Source organism: Balaenoptera musculus, chromosome 8, assembly GCF_009873245.2.
Source record: "Balaenoptera musculus isolate JJ_BM4_2016_0621 chromosome 8, mBalMus1.pri.v3, whole genome shotgun sequence".
Classification (NCBI taxonomy): Eukaryota; Metazoa; Chordata; class Mammalia; order Artiodactyla; family Balaenopteridae; genus Balaenoptera; species Balaenoptera musculus.
The window spans coordinates 38,198,530-38,218,882 of record NC_045792.1 but is presented as its reverse complement, the minus strand read 5'-3'; the positions used below and the strand labels follow the sequence as shown (position 1 = coordinate 38,218,882).

At 39.9% G+C, this 20,353-nt stretch overlaps 1 protein-coding gene across 1 annotated transcript; it reads left to right on the top strand.

Moving 5' to 3' along the window:
* The first annotated feature begins 3,732 nt into the window (after positions 1-3,732).
* C8H11orf97 (chromosome 8 C11orf97 homolog) lies at positions 3,733-20,255 on the top strand. Its single transcript, XM_036861906.1, has 4 exons — positions 3,733-3,913; positions 8,977-9,081; positions 16,552-16,677; positions 19,952-20,255. Exons 1-4 carry the CDS (start codon positions 3,772-3,774, stop codon positions 19,954-19,956), a joined length of 378 nt encoding a protein of 125 aa, XP_036717801.1. The 5' UTR covers positions 3,733-3,771; the 3' UTR covers positions 19,957-20,255.
* Positions 20,256-20,353: the final 98 nt, after the last annotated feature.

Genomic DNA, 20,353 nt, shown 5'->3' with positions numbered 1-20,353 from the left:
GAAATTGAGAATTATTGTTTTATGGGTACAATTTCTGTTTGGGATAATGAAAAAATTCTGGAAATGGATAGTGGTGATGGCTGTACAACACTATGAATGTACTTAATGCCACTGAATTGTATACTTAAAAATGGTTAAAAGAGTAAATTTTATGTTATGTACATTTTATCACAGTAAAAATAAAGCAGTTAGACCTCCAGATCCCCCATACCTAGCAGCTAGATGGTTGACCCTCCCCCCCCCACCATCCACTCCAGCAAAAGATTGGAGGTAATTCACTGAAGGAAGTCAAACAGGCTCTCTGGATGGAAGGTACAAAGCACAGTTGAAGGCAGGACCACCATACTGAAACGGGAATTTCATGAATACTTACATTCTACATATTAAGCCTTCAGTTCTCTTCTCCCCCTCACTTCCCAGGGTGCTGGTACCAGACTGATTCCCTCCAGCAGGGAGACCGGAGGAGTCACTCCATGGAGAATCAGAGCAGTTCACGAGATAAGACCTTAAAATACCACATGAGGGCTTCCGCAACTGAACAGCCAAGACAGATCACCCGTCAGTGAAACCCCCAGTTGATAAGCCCACCTGTATGCACAGAATCATATGTCCACTACTAGATAGGGCAAGACAGTCAAAGATCACCTGAAGGTAGAGGAAAGCTACTAAGAGAACAAAACAAACTAGAACAGGTAACTTGGGGGAAGCAACAATTATACAAGAAGAAAGTAACATTGGAAATGAGTGTATCATTAATATCCTTAGACAGATAAGATATTGCATCCATGGTATAAGGCCAAAGTGTTATACAAAAAAGAGAGTTCTGAGAAATTAGAAACTTGATGGCAGAAGTGAAAAATAAAATGCATTGAAAGTACTGTTGAGGAAATCTCCAGAAAATAGTGCAAAAATACAGAGATATAAAATAGAAAAAAAGTCAGAAAATTAGAGGACAAATCAGGAGATCTAATATATAAATGACAGGAGTTCCAGAGGGAACAGAGAAAAAATAGACATTACAATAATACAATTCAAGAAAAAGTCTCTAAAATGAAGGACATGAGTTTCTATATTGAAAAGATCTGCTGAGTGCCCAGCAAAATGGTTGAAAATTTACCCACATCAAGGGGTATCACCATGAAATTTCAGAACAATGAAGACAAAGAGAAGATCCTCCATGTTTCTAGAAAGAAAGAACAGGTCCTATCCAAGAGGTCAGGAATAGAATGGCAGTAGAATTATCTGTGGCAGCAGTAGATGCCAAAAGACAATGGTGCAATGACTTTAAAATTCTGAAGAAAAATTATATCCAAATTAGAGTTCTTTATCCAGCTAGACCCTCACTTTAGTAGAGAATAAAATAAAGATACTTTTAAACCTGTAAAAACTTGGACATTTTATCTCCCATACACAATTTCTGAAAAAGCTCTTGGAGATATGCTCCACCAAATAAGTAAGGAAACCAAGAAAGAGAAGAATATGGACTCTACAAATCAGGGATTCAAGGCAAGAGAGAGGCATGATGGTGAAGGGAGATCCTTATACAACAGCTGTGCAACCACAGGTCTGGAGAGCGACCAGTGCAGACTGGGGCAGATCAGAGGTCTCTCTGGAAGGGACTTTTTCAAAAGGATGAAATTGATAGAATTCCTCATGTGTTTGAACATATTAAGAGATTTACACAAGGAGAGTTTAGGAATTAATTAGTGATAAGGACATTAAAAATCAAGCAAATTGGGGTTTCCCTGGTAGTGCAGTGGTTGAGAATCTGCCTGCTAATGCAGGGGACACGGGTTCGAGCCCTGGTCTGGGAAGATCCCACATGCCGCGGAGCAACTAGGCCCGTGAGCCACAACCACTGAGCCTGCGTGTCTGGAGCCTGTGCTCCACAACAAGAGAGGCCGCGATAAGGAGAGGCCCGCTCACCGCGATGAAGAGTGGCCCCCGCTTGCCACAACTAGAGAAAGCCTTCGCACAGATACGAAGACCCAACACAGCCAAAAATAAATAAATAAATTAAGAATATATATATTTTTTTTTAAAAAAAAGAAAAATGTTGAGTGGCCTTAGACTTGCCAAATATAAATTAAAAAAAAAAATCAAGCAAATTAAAGAGCAAGGCACCTAGAGAGTCTCATATTAAGTGAAGTCAGAAAGAGAAAGACAAATACCATATGATATCACTTGTATGTGGAATCTAAAAGAATGACACAAGTGAACTTATTCACAAAACAGAAACAGACTCACAGAAAACGAACAAACAAACTTTTGATTACCAAAGGGGATGGGGGGGAGATAAATTAGGAGTTTGGGATTAACAGATACACACTACTATATGTAAAACAGATAAACAACAAGGACCTACTGTGTAGCATAGGGAACTATACTCAGTATCTTGCAATTATCTATAATGGAAAAGAATCTGAAAAAGAATATATATATATAACCGAATCACCTTCCTGTGCACCTGAAACTATCACAACATTGTAAATTAACTATACGTCAATAAAAAAAGGAAAAAGAAGCAAAAAAAAAAAACAACAAAAAAAAAGAGCAAGGCAACTATCAACTCCAGGTAATTAAAATGTTGTACAGAAAGAAAAAGTGACCCTAAGATATTGTGCAGTGGATAAACTCAGCTGCGACTAGAGTTTACATAGCCATAGTAAATGAAAACCCTCTAGGCAAAATTTCAATTTATCTACATTGGGAGTTTGAAGGTGCAGTTAAGTACATGTGAGGTGGGAAGCATGGAAGAGAGCTAAATCTTCACTCTCCCATAGCAGGAAATCAAGACATGATACCTGAAACTAAAAAATCTAAAGAGCAGCAAAATAAGCAGTTGGTTATGGTTGTAAACGCTAATTTATCAGCCAGAAGAGGTGAAAAGTGGAGTAAAATGGAGGTAAAATGGAGGCAGATGGGGTCCCCTGTATTTGGCTACAAACCTTGTAGAACCATTTAATTCTGCACGTTTAGTTTTCATAAAATTAACACCACAACATATTTTTAAATGACTGCGAAAACAAAACAAAAGCAACTTCTTGCTCCAAATAAAACTCTAGATTTTCCCATTTGCTATTCAAATTAAACTTTTCTGAGTTTGATTTCTTCATCTGTAAAATTTAGTTTTTATATGGATTCAAATAGATTGTGAATACAAAAGTGCTTGGACACTACAAGAGTTGTTTATTAATAATAACAACAACAACAACTTACAATCCAAAAGTTGGGAATCCTCAACATTGATTTATTTGATCATGTGTGTGTAGCAGGGAGCGGGACACGACAAGCAAAGCACTGCGTGAAACCAGAGACCTTTCCTTGAACTCACTGCCCAGTCCCTCCTCCCGCCCCTACTTGTTCCAGGTGGTGATTTATTCTTTAGCCTTTGGGGCCAAACTTTTCTGAATTCGGATTCCGGCTGTGCCACTTCTAGTTGTGTAACCTCAGACAATATCCTTAGCTTTTCTGAACCTCAGTTTCCCTACCAGGGAATAGTGAACCCTCTCTCGCCAAACTGGTGTCACAAACAAACGAGAGATTAATGGAAAGAAAGTCCTTTGCTTTGGTCGGTAAGTAATTGCAGCTCCCCAACTCCAGCGCCTTCCTGGGCGCGCGGGACACCTGCAGACTCCCGCTGGGAGCGGCTGGGGCGGGGGAAGGATCCACAGTCACCATGGCAACCGGAGACGCCTCGCGTTCCCCAGCAGCTTGCGGCGGAGCAGAGAAGGCCAGCCGGCCGCGCGCCGCGAAGAAGATCCCCGCGGCATGACGGGGGAGGAGGCGGTGACCGCGGTGGCGATGCCCGAGGCGGGCCGCGACGGCGAGCAGTCTCGGCCGCCCGCAGGCCTGGGGTGCGGGGCGCGCGGGGAGACCGGAGGCCGCGGCCCCCAAGAGTCCCGGAAGCAATGTGAGTTCCCTTTCAGCCTCGGACCCCGCGGGGGGACGTGGGCGAGGAGAAGCGGTGAAAGATGAACTGGGGGAAACCGGAGTAAGACTAGCTGAAGCCGCAAAGGTTTTTTGTTTTTTGTTTTTTTTAAAACATCTTTATTGAAGTATAATTGCCTTACAATGGTGTGTTAGCTTCTGCTTTATAACAAAGTGAATCAGTTATACATATACAATATGTTCCCATATCTCTTCCCTCTTGCATCTCCCTCCCTCCCACCCTCCCCATCCCACCCCTCTAGGTGGTCACAAAGCACCGAGCTGATCTCCCTGTGCTATGCGGCTGCTTCCCACTAGCTATCTATTTTACATTTGGTAGTGTATATATGTCCATGACACTCTCTCACCCTGTCACATCTCACCCCACCCCCTCCCCATATCCTCAAGTCCATTCTCTAGTAGGTCTGTGTCTTTATTGCCGCAAAGGTTTTGTAGGGAGGGGGCGAAGCTGCTGTTTTGGCAAAGGCAGGGGTGATGGTTTTGTGGCCGAAGGCATCTGGTCCATTTCCCCAAGTCCTCCTTCATAAAAGGCTACCTGAGTCCAGGTAGCCTCCAACTTAATTGGTAGTGGCATTGGCCTGGAAGGTATTGAAAAAAATTGTGTGTGTATATATACATACATATGATATTAAAAATATTAAATTATAAAATATATCTTAATTATAAAAATGTGTAAAATATAATATATAAGTTTTAAATATATTTAAAAATATGTTTAAATTATAAAAATGTGTAAAATGTAATATATAAATTTAAATTTTACACATAATAAAACTATGAAATTTATTTTTTAAATACATAAATGATATACACACATGGAAATATGCAGATCATTTTTGTCAATTCCTTCATTTTACAGGCCAGGAAACTGAGGTCTACACTAGAGGAAAGGAAGTGACTTGCCTACCATCACTCAGTGCTGGAGAAATCCTTCAAACACTTAAACCCCCATCTCTTGGATTATCAGTTCATAAATTATGATTACCTGATCCTTTTAGAATCTCACAATCATGGGCCACATTTTAACACACTGCTGTTGTTTCCTCCCTGCCCTGCCGAACACACAAACAACATTCAAATAACTAAAAGCAGTTCTGGTTCACAGTCACAGCCAACATGGTTGAGTCCGCGCTAGGTCGAAGTGCTCTTCCATACTGTTCCATAAATTTACAGATATTTCACAGCCCTTTGTGCCCCACAGTTCCTCAGTAGGTGGTAAGGAATGATGAAGATGAAAATAATAGGCCAAAGAGGAAGGCAAGCGTTCCCAGCCCTTTTGCAGCGCCTCCCTGATTGCCTCTCTAGAGCAGTGTGGCTCCCTTTGCACCAGGACAACAGAGGAGCGAGGGTTGGGCTGAAGGGGCTCAGCTTCCGCTCCTCGAGGGACCACGCACCCTCCTCTTGGGAGACGGAGACCCCCCGAGGAGCCACAGAACTGCTGCCGCCTGGTGAAGGGACCTCTTCCCTCAGCATCAGCCACAATGTGCCTGATTATGATACCTCATTCCTGTTACTGTCAACAGCATGCAGAGACCTTATTTAGAGCAACTAAATTCAGTATATATAAGTATTCAGTACACTTAAGTAATTCCTTACTCCGACTTAAAATTCTATCTATCTGGGAATTTTCCTGTTAAAGATGCTATAATTTAAAGGTTCTGTATTCCCCGTGACTGTAGGAGTAAAAGGTGGAATTAACCATTCACTCATCAATTTGACAACTATTGAGTCCTTTCTGCATGTCAGGCATTGGGCTGGTTGCTGGGAAATGAGTAATGGATTAAGGCAGGTGTCCAGACTTTCAGGAGCTCACAAAGTCAGGGTGGGGGGCATATGAAGAGTTCCTGCCTCAGTCTTCCTGAGCTCCTGGCCTCAGCTGAAGTAGAGACAGAATATTTACACCTGCACAAAGTACCCATTCATTTTTCAATTTTTTTTTTGAAAGGTCTTCAATCTCTATTTTTTGGAAAGGTCCCCAGTCTCTGTACAGCTTCTACTCCCTAATCACACATCTGCTCCCAAATATACACAGATAAAATGTGGTGCTTTCCCACTGAAACATTTTTGAATTATATAGTGGTGGCTATTTGAGCACCCACCAAATCTTTCATAGACTCAGTGTTACCTTTCTTTTTTTCTTTTTTCAGTGTTACCTTTAAAATAATTTGTAGTGCTTTCACCACGCTGGCTGAACTATCCCAGTATTCTCCATTTTATTAAATCACTGAATCCAGTACAATCAGGTTAGTGTAGTGTGGTGGGGCTATAACCTCCCTTGCTCTGAAAATTATACTTCTATTAAGTGGATCTAAAATTACATGAGCTGTTTTGACAGACACATTATATTATTAACACACATAACAAACGCAGTCTATGACATCCTTAGTTTCTCTTTCCCCCCCGTCCAATTGAAAACATTTGACCCAGGCCTTTTCTGTCCTATGCTTATGCAATTCCTTTGTTTGGTCCTAAATACAGGTCATTATATGTATCCCCAACCGTACCGTCCTATGAATTTTAGCACTTCATTCTAGGTGTAAAAGGCCCTTTGAGTCCTGAGTTTGCCATTCAGCACATAAACCGTTCACCAGGTTTGTGCCATTCTCACATTTGGTGAGTTTGCTGAAAGTTCCTATATTCAAATTAACAAATTAAATGGTGACCCCAACAGTTCCAAGTAGAGTCTCTAGAAGCCCCTGATCTGTCAATCAGCATCTTCGGCGTGGGCGCTCTCTGCCAAAGAGAAATGCACTTTATCAAATGCCTTGCTGAAATGCACATACTACACTGTGGCTACAGCATCTCCCTAGTCTATCTAGTTTAGTAACTTGATTTGAGAGAGTTAGGTAGGCATGACTTTTAATTTTTATGACTTCTGGAAGTTACTTTTTTGTCTATAAAATAGGAATAATTATACCTGCCCATAGGTTGTCAGGAAGAGACATAATATATGTAAGATGCCTAGGGCACGGTAGCATTCAATAAATTGTAGCAATTGTTATTAGCCAGCTTGTTTGCTTTCTTTCTTTCTTTCTTTCTGTCTTTCTTGGAGCTGGGAATATTTGTCTATACTAGCTCTTTACTACTATCTCATTTTTCTTAGTTCCTCAAAACCTTTGGTGATTTCCTCTGTAAATTCTCATAACAGAAGGGCTGAAATTTGTCAAGAGACTTGAACTTAGAGCAAGTGATCTCTTCCTCTCTTCTGAACTATTACAGGCTTTTCTTCTTTCTTGGCCACATTTCTTATACTCTTTTTCTGCCTGAAGATCATGATTTAACCAAAAAAGTTTAAACCAAAGTTAAGCTAGAGTAATTCTGACCTTCATTCATCTCTCATTCATATGACTCCTAATTTGGGGGAAACAAGATTCAGAAAGTATCTAACTCTGCCTTGTTCATGTCTGAGGGTGTGTTTGGGTCTCATGACCAGGAATGAACCAGACCCACAGCCATATGCAGCAGGTCTTTTGCCCTATGTGGGTCAGTCTGCACACAAGTCAAATTTATTTACTTGTCTTCCCTATCGGTTAGTCAGGAAAAGATGACACCTGCCATAGCTTTGTGTTGGTTAGTTAGGTTTTCCATGGCTCCATGGGTTGAGCTTTTGGGCACTAAGACTAGAGCTACTGGTTCCCTGATGTTCACAAGGCTGCGTGCGCAGACATGCATATAGAAGAATCTTTCACTAATTGAACAATGCTTAGTTCCACTTGAACACACATTTGTTGAGCATCTATTATTATGTCAAACTCTGTTCTAGGACTCTAATGAACTGAACAGACAACATCCCTGCTCTTATGGTATTTATGGCCTGGTAAGGGAGACATATGGTAAACTAATAGTTACACAAATAATTGTATATACAGTAAATGAGGCTGCACACACATTGCAATAAATCAAATGAAAGAAAAGAGGAGAGTACTATGAGAAAAAGTAACCAGGGACATTTCAAGATTGTGGAGCCAAGGAAAGTTTCCTTAAAGAACTGACATTTCAGCATAGACCTGAAATTCAGGTAGAAGTTACCCGGGGGGAAAAAAAAAATAGGAGAAAGGCAGTTCAGGCAGAGAAAATAGAATGTTCAAAGGCTTCCATGTGGGGATGGACAGAAGGGCCATGTGGCCGGAGCTCAGAGAGCAAGAGAGAGAAGCTGACAGGAGAGATTAGAGAGATGGAAGGGCTCAAATGACGCAGCCCTCCCTGGGGTGAGCAAAAGAAATGTAGCTAAAGTACTTAGAACAAATAACCCATCCTCAACTATAGCAGTGTTTTCTTGTGGGGGCAGGTTTAGAGGACAGGAAAAAGTCCTATGTCCATTAGTGGCTCACTACTACAATTCAGGTTTATTCTTTAAAAGATGATGAGGGACTTCCCTGGTGGCACAGTGGTTGAAAGTCTGCCTGCCAATGCAAGGGACACGGGTTTGATCCTTGGTCTGGGAAGATCTCACATGCCATGGAACAACTAAGCCCGTGCGCCACAACTACTGAAGCCAGCGCACCTAGAGCCTGTGCTCTGTAACAAGAGAAGCCACCGCAATGAGAAGCCTGTGCACAGCAACGAAGACCCAATATAAATAAATAAATAATAAATTTATTTTTTAAAAAAGATGATGAAATACTGCTAGACTCTTCTGTATTATGTATCTGAATTGTAGGCTCCAAGCATACATCTTTCTTATTCATTGCTGTGTCCTCTGCCCCAAATGCCTGGCAGAGTATGTCTTTAATAAGAATTTGTTGAATAAATGAAAGTTTTCTTCAAGCTAATGAAGAAAACTTCATATATTACTTCATAATACCTAAAAGAGGTATCTGAAACTTAACCCCCAAATGTAAAGTTTCCCCCAAAACTAAAAGTTACAATGGAAGAGATCTTTCCAAAATAGAGTCTGCAGGGTGAATCGTCTGCTATTTGTATGGAAGGATTTGTCTCTTTAAAAAGTAGTTATTCATGTAGGTAGTGGCTAGAAGGTTGGGCAGAATTTATGATAAGGTACCAGTTTTGTTAATGTCTTTTTAGGGAAGAAATTTTTATATTGTGAGCCACATAAGATAATTAAGGAAGTACTGGATGAAGAACTTTATATTAAGAGAGATGAATGCCACATTAAACATCCACCTGCAGGTAATCTCAGTAACAAATGAGGTATATTTGCAAAATGGATATAAAATTGTCTGTCTGATGGCAGAGTGATTATTTTATTTATTGCAAAACCATGACTATTAAAAGAAAAATGGGTCCCTGGGAAATTCTTGGCTAATTTTATAATTATTTTGCCTATTCCAAATAAACTGTTGTATTTAGAAAAAAAAAATGAGCTAGGTATCAGAATCTACATTGCTGTCCCACATTTTTGGTGGAGTTATTTCTATTTAATGATAAGTAGAATTTTTTTCCAAGTGCCTGAAAAGCACAATAACATATTCTATCTTTATCAATATAAGTATGACCAATAACAGTGGTTCTCAAAGTTTAGACTGCATCAGAATTACCTGGGAATTACCTGTTAAAAGCAAATAACTGGGCCTCATCCATCAGTTACTTCTGAGTAGCCGGCTCAGAACGTCTTTGGTGGGACTTCCCTGGTGGCACAGTGGTTAAGAATCCGCCTGCCAACGCAGAGGACATGGGTTTGAGCTCTGGTCTGGGAAGATCCCACATGCCGCGGAGCAACTAAGCCCGTGCGCCACAACTACTGAGCCTGCGCTCTAGAGCCCATGAGCCACAACTACTGAGCCCTCGTGCCACAACTACTGAAGCCCGTGCACCTCGAGCTCGTGCTTCTTAACAAGAGAAGCCACCGCAATGAGAAGTCTGCGCACCACAATGAACAGTAGCCCCCGCTCGCCGCAACTAGAGAAAAGTCTGTGCACAGCAGCAAAGACCCAATGCAGCCAAAAATAAATAAATAAATAAATAAATTTTTAAAAAGAAAAACAAAAAAGGTCTCGGGTGGGGTCCAAGAATTTGCATTTCTACCAGGTTTCCGGCTGAGGTTGATGATGCTGGTCCAGGGACCCCACTTTGCAAGTCACTGACCCAGAAGAATCTAAGTCATTTAAATCGGTCAAAGCAGCCAAGGATTTTATCCCACATACACATGGTATATGAGTTACATGGCCTGGGCATTGAGAGCTTGCACTGATGCTTCATTTGAAAAAAGATATGCTCTCAAGAATCCCTCATAGATGTTATTTTGAAACTGCTGGATCCCCTCATTTTCATAGTTCCTTCTCAATGATTGCTAGGTGCATATTTCATGCTTTTCAAACCATCAGGTTTTTATTGCAACCCTCTTGGGTACCAGCAGTTGCTTGAAGATATGAAAGAACTGTAAGGCATGACTCCTATACTCAGAGAAGTTGACATTTTCTGAGGAGGATTGTTGAACAACAGTCTGGTGGGACCCAAATTCACTAAGGATTCCTAAGAGAAGATGCTGCAGGCCCAGAGGTACATCTTTTCAGACTCCATGGTGTATTTTCCCACTTTTTTTTTTTTTCGTATTTCTTCACTCTTTATTCGGTCCTCTTGATCTATTTATTGATCTCAATACCAGTGCCACATTGTCTTTGTTACTATAGCTTTACAATAAGTCTTTTTTTTCCTTTTTTTTAAAATGTTTTCCCACTTTATGTTTTAAAACCAGCATAGAAACATCTTTTAAGGCTTCTTGTGTCACCCATTCTCATGGAAAGAGAGACCAACAAAACGGCTCATTTTGTTCATATAGTGTCTTGAAGGAAAGTTTAAAGTCTTAGAGTTTGAACTCTATGGATGGATGCAAAATGACCTACTAAATTACTTCTCTGAACCCCAATCTACATATACTACTTCCCTGGTGATTAAAAAAAATAGTTAAGTCCATACTATTATATTTTGTGTCACCTTCATTGTTTTCAGTGATTACATAAAAGCTGATTTATACACTAGTTGGATGTTGTATTATTCTTAATGGATACATTTGATTATGAGACAGTCTAAATGATTAGGAAAAATCATTCGGTTTATAAAAAGTCATTTTTCTAGGCAGTGTTTTCAAATATTCTTCATATAAAATGGAAAATGCTTGGGCTGCATGGGGGGGGCTGCATTTTTAATAACATCCACCAGAGGTCGCACGGAGGTGCTATTTTAGCCTAGAAAAATATTTCAAAGCTGAGGATTGATTCTGTAAGGTTAGGTCTTAAAGGGCTCTATTGATGAAAAACAAAAACCTACTATATTTTTTCTTTTCCTTTTCTTCTTCTCCTTTTTTTTAATGGCTGGAAGCCCCACGTCCTTGGTCAGAATAGGAAACTAGCACCCAGGGAGAATGCCACACTCTTCCAGCCTAGCACAGAGGGCTGGCAGCTAGGGTCAGCCACTGGACCTTCTAGAAGGAGGTTTTCAGTGACACACTCTTTTAAATATCAGAAGAAAGCTATGGCCTCTCTTGCTGGAAAACACACCTTGTCACATACACCCATAATTCTGCATAAAACTCTGAGGGGCTTATATGACTTATATAGTAGCTATTCCCAGATGTTAAGAGTAAGTATGCTTGACCCATTCATTGTCTTCACTTCTTTACTTATCCTTTGCTCCTTCACCCATCCCAAAGGGGCTTCTGCTTCCATGAGTGCAGGGAAATTGTTCTTTTCCAGATTGCAAACGACCTTTTTCTTGAAGGTCAAATGCAGTGATCTTGAAGGTCAAATTCAATCTCCTGGTTTCAATCGTACCATCTGTTATTGAGGGACATTTGTTCTGAAGTTAAGCAACTTAAAAGATAGCATGTTTTACTTCCGATGAGCTAATGATGACAATAATGGAAGTACCCCAAAGCAGTGGACTTAAGTTATTTCTGTCCTTTTTTCTTCTCCTTTGGTTGAATGAAATTGGTAAAAGGTCAAAAGTTTCTTCTCTTTGGGTTGCACAAAATCAACTAAAGGTCAAAAGATCCAGAAGTTAGGTTTTAAGGATGTTTAACAGAGTGAACATTACATTTATTTTAGAATATTGTTATTTGGGTAGCAAGAAGGGACTCAGGAAAAAGCCGTTCAGTGAGGGACCCTCAGGTGATTGAGCTATCCCAGCTGTTCTTGTGGTTCGTGTGTGACAACAGTTAATAAGAGCTGTGAAGACCTTGCAATGGCCAACATGTCCCAGGTGATTATTACTGTGCACCCCATACTTGGGTCTGGGGAATGGCATCAGTGACAACAAGAAAAAATGGACTGCCAGGCCTCTAAGCCTTCCCTTCTCTGGGTTTTTGAGTCCTTCTAGGTTCCTGATGTAGAGCTATATGGGTTCAGTGAGAAGGGGAGGGGTAGGTGGGTGAAGGGAGTCTCTCTAATGATGATGATGATGATGATGATGGTGGTAATCATTCATAATTTTATTTATTTATTTATTATATTGGCCATCATTCACAGTGTGTCTCCTGGACATGAAAGTTTTTACAAATTACCTCTCTAATCTTTGCAACAACCCTATGCTCTTATTGAAACTGCAGAATGCGTTTTGGGACTTAGTAGAGCATAGAGCTTGGTAGAGCTTCTGTCTCCGTGCAGAAAGAATTCAGTGAGACACAGAGTGACAGGTAAGCAAAGAGTTTGTTAGCATAGGACACTTGTGAGATTTACAAGTGGGTGGGCAAGAGGGTGGCACGCCAAGAACTTAGTGGGCTGCAGTTTTATAATCAAAGGAAAAGTGGGGAGGGTAGACATCAAGCTTCCATCATCAGTTTCTCCTCCACATTGGGCAGGAGTATTCTTGTCCCTACATGGTCAAACTGGGACTATCACGGAGCAATGGAAATAAGCGAAAAGGCGGTTACATATACTAAAATATGGTAAATCATCTCAGGTTTCAGTTTAATGTCACCTTTTCCTCGTATTTTTGTTTTTAGTGTGCGCAGAGAAGCATATCCTAGGAATCATTAACTTACTGGCCTCACTGGACAGGATGTGGGTCTCATTCCACCATTGTTTTATTGTTTTGGGACATGTCTCATGCTTCTGGTGCATGGTTTTGTTGCTAAGCAAGCCTGCTTTCTTGAGTGATCATTAACTTATAGGGGTCTCCCATACTTTTTTCTTTACTTATGATCCCTTAGTGGGATTAACTATTTAATCACCTACTTTTTCCCTGTACTCTGTCCCTATCATTATTATTCCCATTTTGCAGCTCTGGAAGCTGAGGCCTGGGGGAGGTACAATGACTTGCCTGTTGTCACACAGTGGAATAACTGATACTTGAATGTAGGCTCATCAGAAGCTGATGTCTTTGCTCTTAGCCACTGGGATATACTTTAAAATATAAGATTATGTTTTCTTAGAGGAAAAAAGATTTGAAACTGTACTGGTAGCAAATAGTATTCTCTTCAGTAACAACAAAGTTGTCACAATCTTCTCCAGGTTTAAGTTCAAACTTGAGGTAGAAGAGGTTTCAGAGGCTTTACACATTCCTGCCCCAAGCACAGGGGCCTGGATCTACAGGGTCTCATCATCCTGAAATGATGAAAGGAGGAAATGCAATTTTCTGATCAGATCTGCTGTCAGGTGTAAATGGAATTTGGGCAACCTATGGAACCTTCTGGATAAGTAAGAATTTAGCTAACATCACAATTCATATATTCTTAGTGGTTCCCTGAAGATTTCCCCCCCCTTACAACTTTTTTAAAAAGAAGAGGTAGGTTTATGAGACATGCATTACGGGACTATTGCATTCATTTTGCCATTTATTTTAAAGCTATTTCTACATTTTGAAAATTTTCTATAGAGGACCATGTGGAAATACATTAATGTACTACTTTAATGTTTTCAAATTGCAAGGGCTTTTGTATTTTTCTGGCTAAAACCTGCAGAGTTTATGGTAGTCATGAAAAATTTGATTAATGAAGCTCACTAGTGTTCTCTTATACATTTCCTTTCCCAATGAATTTCAAGAGTGTACTGTCAGATGCATTCATTTGTGTCTATATATGCCTGACTGCATGCAAACTTAATGTTGAGTCTGGTTTGTTTATTATGTTTAGTACAAATTTAAGAAATGTGAAATATTACCCAGCAAGTGTGGATATTTTTGCTATTCATTAATTCATTCAACAAAAATGTTTTTGTACCTATAATATACAAGGAACTTACTAGACACCAAAGGCATGTCAAGATAATTACAAAAAAAAATAATAATAATTAGGGAGCTTAGAAGTCACCAAATATAAATTTAAATTACTTAAAATTTTCTTCCTCTGAACATGTTTACATAAAGGAAGAATAGACAATATATTTCTCAACTGGCTTTTAAAGCTCCAGGGTTCCTTATTCACAGTCCTGAGACAGCTGGGGAAACAAAAATATTTTTAAAGGGCGACCTTCTGATAGACCAGGTCAGATCCCATTGGGATCTAAAATTTTACGCTAAAATTTTCAGCGTAAAGACTTGGTTTTGTAACTTTAAAATTCAGGATAAAAACACACCTAAAAAGGTTTTTGAGTAGAAGAGGTTTGGGGGCATGAGAAGAGGAGAGAGAAGAAGAATCTCTAAGATTCCAAACTTCAAGAAAGGATTTGATTCCTTTCTCTTAGCATCTCTCTTATGCCTGCTGCCCTTTTCCTTTTCAGGCTAAGCTGCCAACATTGAGGTCTCTCTGGCCCCATTGTTCTGCATAACCCCCCTTTGTCTTCCTTCCTCCTCCTGGAAGACATTTGCCCAGAGCTGAGAGAGTTGAATTTCCCTTTAAAGAAGCCGCTGCTTCAAAGGATATTCACACTTCTTTTTGGTCCTCTTTTCCTCCAGTTGAATATATCACTTTCCGTAATGTCTTCATGCAAATATCCTATCAAATCAAAGTCATGCTATTTTTCCCAGCACCCTCTATCCCCAAGTACAGTAAACACTTAGGTATAACAACATTTTGCTTTGAGGGTTTTTCTTCCATGCATTTCTAGGCATATGCATTTACATTTCAGGTATTTTCTCTATTAAGCCATAAATGTGATTGCATCTGAAAGAGCCACCTAGATTAGGCTAGTACAATTCTTCTATCTAATTTGATGTGGGTTTTCTACAGAGTTCTACCTCTGGATTTTTAACCGTTTTCCATTTACCAGACCTTCCCACAATGTGGAACAAATCTAAATCTATTTTCTTGGTTTCTCACAGGGTGTCACGGGGGTTATTGAATAAATGTTTGTGGACTCCTACGTCTGAGAGTTTGTTACCCTTTTCTATCTCTAGACGGGGCAGGAAAGGAAACTGGCTTGATGAGTAAGGGAAGATTTGGGTTAGGTATAAGGAACAGCTTGAACTTTGTAAGGTCTTGGCAGAAGGAGATTGTGGAGTCTTCCTTGAAGGTCTTTGAAGAAGAGGGAGGAAACGAATCTTGACAGATAGCTCCAGCCACTCCATTCAGGAGCCGGAAAGGAGGGGAAAGGACTGACATTCAGCCTGGTGGGTCAGCTCAGTGACTGTGCCTCTGGAAATAGAATCTGAGTCCATGCTTGTACAGGAAAATCATTGTCCCTGTTTAAAAAAAAAAAAAAAAAAGCTACTATTTATTGAGTACAAAGCACTTATGTCCATTTCATCCAAATACTATAATAATCCTTCAAGGTAGATATTATTGTCATCCTCATGAAGGAACTGAGACATCATAGATTAAATAACTTGCCCGAAGTCATAGAATTGGTAGGTGGTAGAGCAGAGATTGAAACCCAGATCTCCTCTGAACTCAAAGGCTGTGCCCCTACTCATTGCATGGTACAGACTCCTTTAGGGAGAGATCATGTCAGTGGGTATGCCAGTGGGCAGCCTTGGATCTGTGGAGAATATTGGGCATTGACATTTGCAGCTTCAGAAATGGGAAAAACAGCTTACGGCATTTACCTGAATTCACTTCTTTGTTTGACTTGGGTCACAGTTTTCTACACAGTAGATTTTCACTAAATGCTTGTTAACTGATTCCCAGAATCTAAACATGTGCTTTTAGGATATGGAGAAAAGCCCAGTGCATATCATTACTAAACCAATACTTATTGGTGGTATCAGGATTTAGGACGATAATTTGCCTTGCACAGTGCATAGACATCACATTACAAATATTTTGTTATGATGTTTTCCAGTGAGTTTACTGTTTCTTTCAAGGGGGAGATTAAACAACAACTAGTTTAGAAGATTGTTGGATCTATTGGATGAATTACTCTGGTAATTTTGGGTTATGTTATCTTTGGAAATACTTGTGCTTCTAGGAGTTAAAGCAGAATCAGATAAGATTGCCTGATGAAGCCCATATATTAATGATTATTTATTCCTGATTTCTCTGTGTCTTGCTATTTGTATTTCTTAATTGACTTTTCATCTATTTCTTTAGGGGCAGGTTAAATTCATAACACTGTAGAGGTTTAATTGCATAGGGAATAATTCAATGAATGAACTAGAATTACAGATTAAACAAAGGCTAAAGACCTTGGGTGGTTTGATAATCAAACCAAATAAACCTCCACCCAAATGGCTAAAGAAAATAATCACCAAGTAAATACTTTACGAACATTTTGTGCTGAAAAGAGAAGAAGCTAATAATCATTATCTTGCTTTTGAAAATATTGACAGTGGCCCTGGAAGGGATTTGGAGCATTAAAAGGAATCTCCCTGTGGGAGGCTTGAAGCCAGGACTGCCGAGCAGAAACAGTTTACTGCCACAAGCCAAGTACTATTCGAGGCACGGAGGGCTACAAAGTAAGACCTGGATACCCTTGACTTCCACCCCAAGTATGGAAGATACTGAGCTGTTTATAAACCAGTGGTGTATGCTTTATTTACAGCTCCCAGTCAAAATCCAATCTTCTTTTGACTTGCTTCTCTCAGGTTACTTGTAGTTTAGCTACATTGCCTTATTGTGGAACTTAAATAGTAATAGTTTAAGTAACCAATTTACCCCACGGATACAATAGAAGTTCACACTCTTGAGTTATACTCCTGACTCTTTCCTTTCCTTTTTATCCACGGAAGACCTTCCAGCACACAGGCTCAGTGGGGAGGAATCTTGCACTGTCCTTTCTTCTAGACAGAAGATCTGCATTTACTAGTGGAAATGAGGAAAGGGAGAAGAGGGAATTCAGGAAGAATAAGGCAACTGCTTTGCTAGGTTCCATTAGTTTTACCCTATTTTAGGTAGGAGGCCACCAGGCTGGCCCCAGTAGACTCTTCCTCACAGACATTACGTTTGGGGAAAGAACTGTTGCTCATTCCTCACTGCCCCAGCCAGCGTCTGCCAGCGATATTTGTGGCAGGATGTGGAGAAGGCAGGGGTTCTGACATGGAAGCACAAGCAGTGTCCAGATAGTGTACGGACATACAATTGGGTCTATAAGTCCTGAAAACAGCTCTACAATTGGGAGGGAACCCTGGGCTGAGAGGAAAGAAGTGTGTAAGTGCCAAGCTTGGGTCCTCTTAACCAAGATATGAGTCATACTGGCAAATGCTATATAGCACTTCATATTCTAGATTCTTCATATATAATTATCTATTAAATCTTTACAACAATCACATGAAACACGTACAGTTCATTTCACAGATGAGGAAACTGAGGCACAGAAAGGTTTGAATAATTTACCCAAGTCACTCAGCTAGTGAGTGGAAGTCACGAGGCACCACCAACTCTGTGAGCCAACGGTGCACAGGAACTGGGCTGTCTGGTGAATCTGGAATGGGGTGAGGGCTCAGCCCAAGTGCCACAAAGGAGGGGGGTCCCCAGGGAGGAAGCCTCCAGAATATGGATTCAGTAGGAGGAAAATACAGCCACTAAAGACTGAAACACAAGGTGAAAAAATAAACAAACTTGTTACTTAAGGGGATTCAAGTAGCAAAAAGGAACCAGTAATAGAGACCTGGGTTTAATAATAATAAAGTAGTAGTAGCCACCATTTATCATGTGCCAGGCATGGCAGTCTTTTATAGTTATGTAATCCACAGGGTCACATGAGATGAGGGTTTCAATCTTCATTTTTCACGTGAGAAAACTGAGGCTTGGAGACATTACATTACCCAAGGTACTATGTCTAGGGGGTAGTGAGGCCAGAACTACAAACCTGTTTCCATCTGACTCCAAGACTATGCTTCAAGCTTTGGGCCATCATGGCAGAGAATTCGCTCATCAGAAAACAAGGGTGGAATAGTAGTGGTTAAAGAGGTACAAATGCCAGGGCCATGGGAATGCAGGGTTAGGAACCTGGAAGTCAACTACATGCAAAATCCACAGAGATGTGAGTGACCTGAAGTAATGGTTGTTGCACCCAAGTCTGGGACACTTGCCCAGTGGGGGCTATTTATTTCAGCTTTCCACCCAATTTGTCAGGTCCCAACTCTAGTGGGCAAATCCATCATTCCAAGAAAACTCACAAGGCAATTTATTTTAAGGATGATTTTCTAAATGCCATATTATAAGACTGGTTTGAAGAACAAATTACCTTCATTTGAAGACACAGAAGTGCAACAGATTACCCGATTTATCAATTGGAGGCATATAATAAAAAATATATGTTTGGTTTTGACCATAATTATATTACTTTCATCCATACGGTTTAGGAGAAACTTATTCACAGCTCCCGCTCATTGATACTCATCCACACTACCTTCCTAGCGGCCCCCAGCCCTCTATCTCCAGCCTATATCAAGCCCTTACAGTGGTCATGTTATAGTATGTAACTGACATTGTTGTATGTTTTAGCTTCATCTCTGTAAGTTACCAGCTGCATTTTGCCATATAAACTGCTACTATCTGCTCTACAAATCACAACTGATGAATCCATAAGAATTAGCTGATAACTGAGAATTAGATATTTCTCATTATCAATTAGAAAAGTTAGATGCAAGACAGAAATATCACAGATGAACAAAACCCACAGATAACTCTCAAAAATTGGTCGGTATTAATTCAAACACTGTCAGAAACCCAATGAAGGCGGGACCCATGTCTCTCTCACTCACCACTGTTTGTCTGGCACTTAGCACGGTACCTGGCACGGTAGGTGCTCAATCGTTATCATCAGTCACAAGAATGACCGCGCGAATGATGAAACAGGAAATACATACGTGTTGAATGCCTCCTGTATGTTCGGAACCTTCTTGCTGCTACCCCACACGTCTCCCCCTCCACAAAAGTATATGGTTTTCCCTCTTTGAAGTACTAAATTAAACAATGTAAACAATAGAAGGAAAAGCAAGGGAACCCATTGACTTTAGTGTGTGCGTCATGAAAAGTTGTGCATATCTTATATACACACTGATGCTTGCAAAGAGAGGTTTTCCTTGGAATACAATATTTCCAGAAACCTCTCCTATAAAGTGTACTTTAGGTAGGTAATCTGGGCAATCCTCACTGCCATCTTTTTCCTATTCACTTGTGCTTCTTTTCCTTTTTCTCAGGAACAACACGATCATTGTAGTTGTAACTCCTCCAACATTTAATACACGTCATTTAAAATTTAAATTTAGAATCATGATCATCTAATTGTAGTTCTAAGTTCTAAAAGAGTTTTTGGTTAGAGACTATGAAGCATCTCCTGCTTTCATTATACTAACAAGACTGAGTCAATTACCTTGATCGTTTTCTTCTTATTCTGTGGCATGTAACAACAGCAATAAAATAATAATATTAAAGTTGTCCAGCCCAGCACTTCTCAGGCTTTAATGTGCCTACAAATCACATAGGTATCTTATCAAGAAGCAGTTTCTGATACCGTCGATCTGGAGTGGGATGAGATTTTGCATTTCTAACCAGCTCCCTGGTGGTGCTGATGTTCAGACACTATACTCTGAGTAATGAGGGTCTAGAAGACCGAGGTTTCTCCAGTGACTTGAATCACATGGGTATGACTTTTACATTCTGCTCCACCAAATGAAGCACAGTTAAGAAAATTAAATCAATTTTAGATTAAAACGGGGTTGGAATTAAAGAGCATTTCCCCAAAGTAAAAACTTACTTATTTGTTCACTTATTGCTTTACTCTAGGATAAGATGAACAATTTTTCCACTGAGAAGAAACCTCTTTCTCCTGATGTCTGAAAAAACGGAAGAAACCCAGGCTTGTTTCACGGTTGAGATGTGTTTAAAAAAATGTATATTAGCCTGTAATTCCTATTATTGATATTAGTTCCTATCTATAAATTAATCCAAAGCAATGAAAGACGATTGGTAAAGTTTTGCTAAGCACCTGAAAGCAATGGAGGAAAATATATTGATTTTTAGTTATCACAGTTGGGATACACTGGGCTTCTATTTCAGCTTATTTTATTAAGTATGTCAAATATGATAAAACAAAGGCATGTTTATTGAGTCTACTTCAAGGAAAACATTATAAATGTTAACCTTTCACTGTAATATAAGTATGGTCATCCATTAAAAAAAAATTAC

Bases quoted from the DNA above. Each gene is read 5' to 3' on its own strand.
- C8H11orf97 (XM_036861906.1), top strand. From the start codon at position 3,772: ATGACGGGGGAGGAGGCGGTGACCGCGGTGGCGATGCCCGAGGCGGGC. The intron at 3,914-8,976 runs GTGAGTTCCCTT...ATGTCTTTTTAG, and splicing joins CCAAGAGTCCCGGAAGCAAT to GGAAGAAATTTTTATATTGT. The intron at 9,082-16,551 runs GTAATCTCAGTA...AAATATTGACAG, and splicing joins CATTAAACATCCACCTGCAG to TGGCCCTGGAAGGGATTTGG.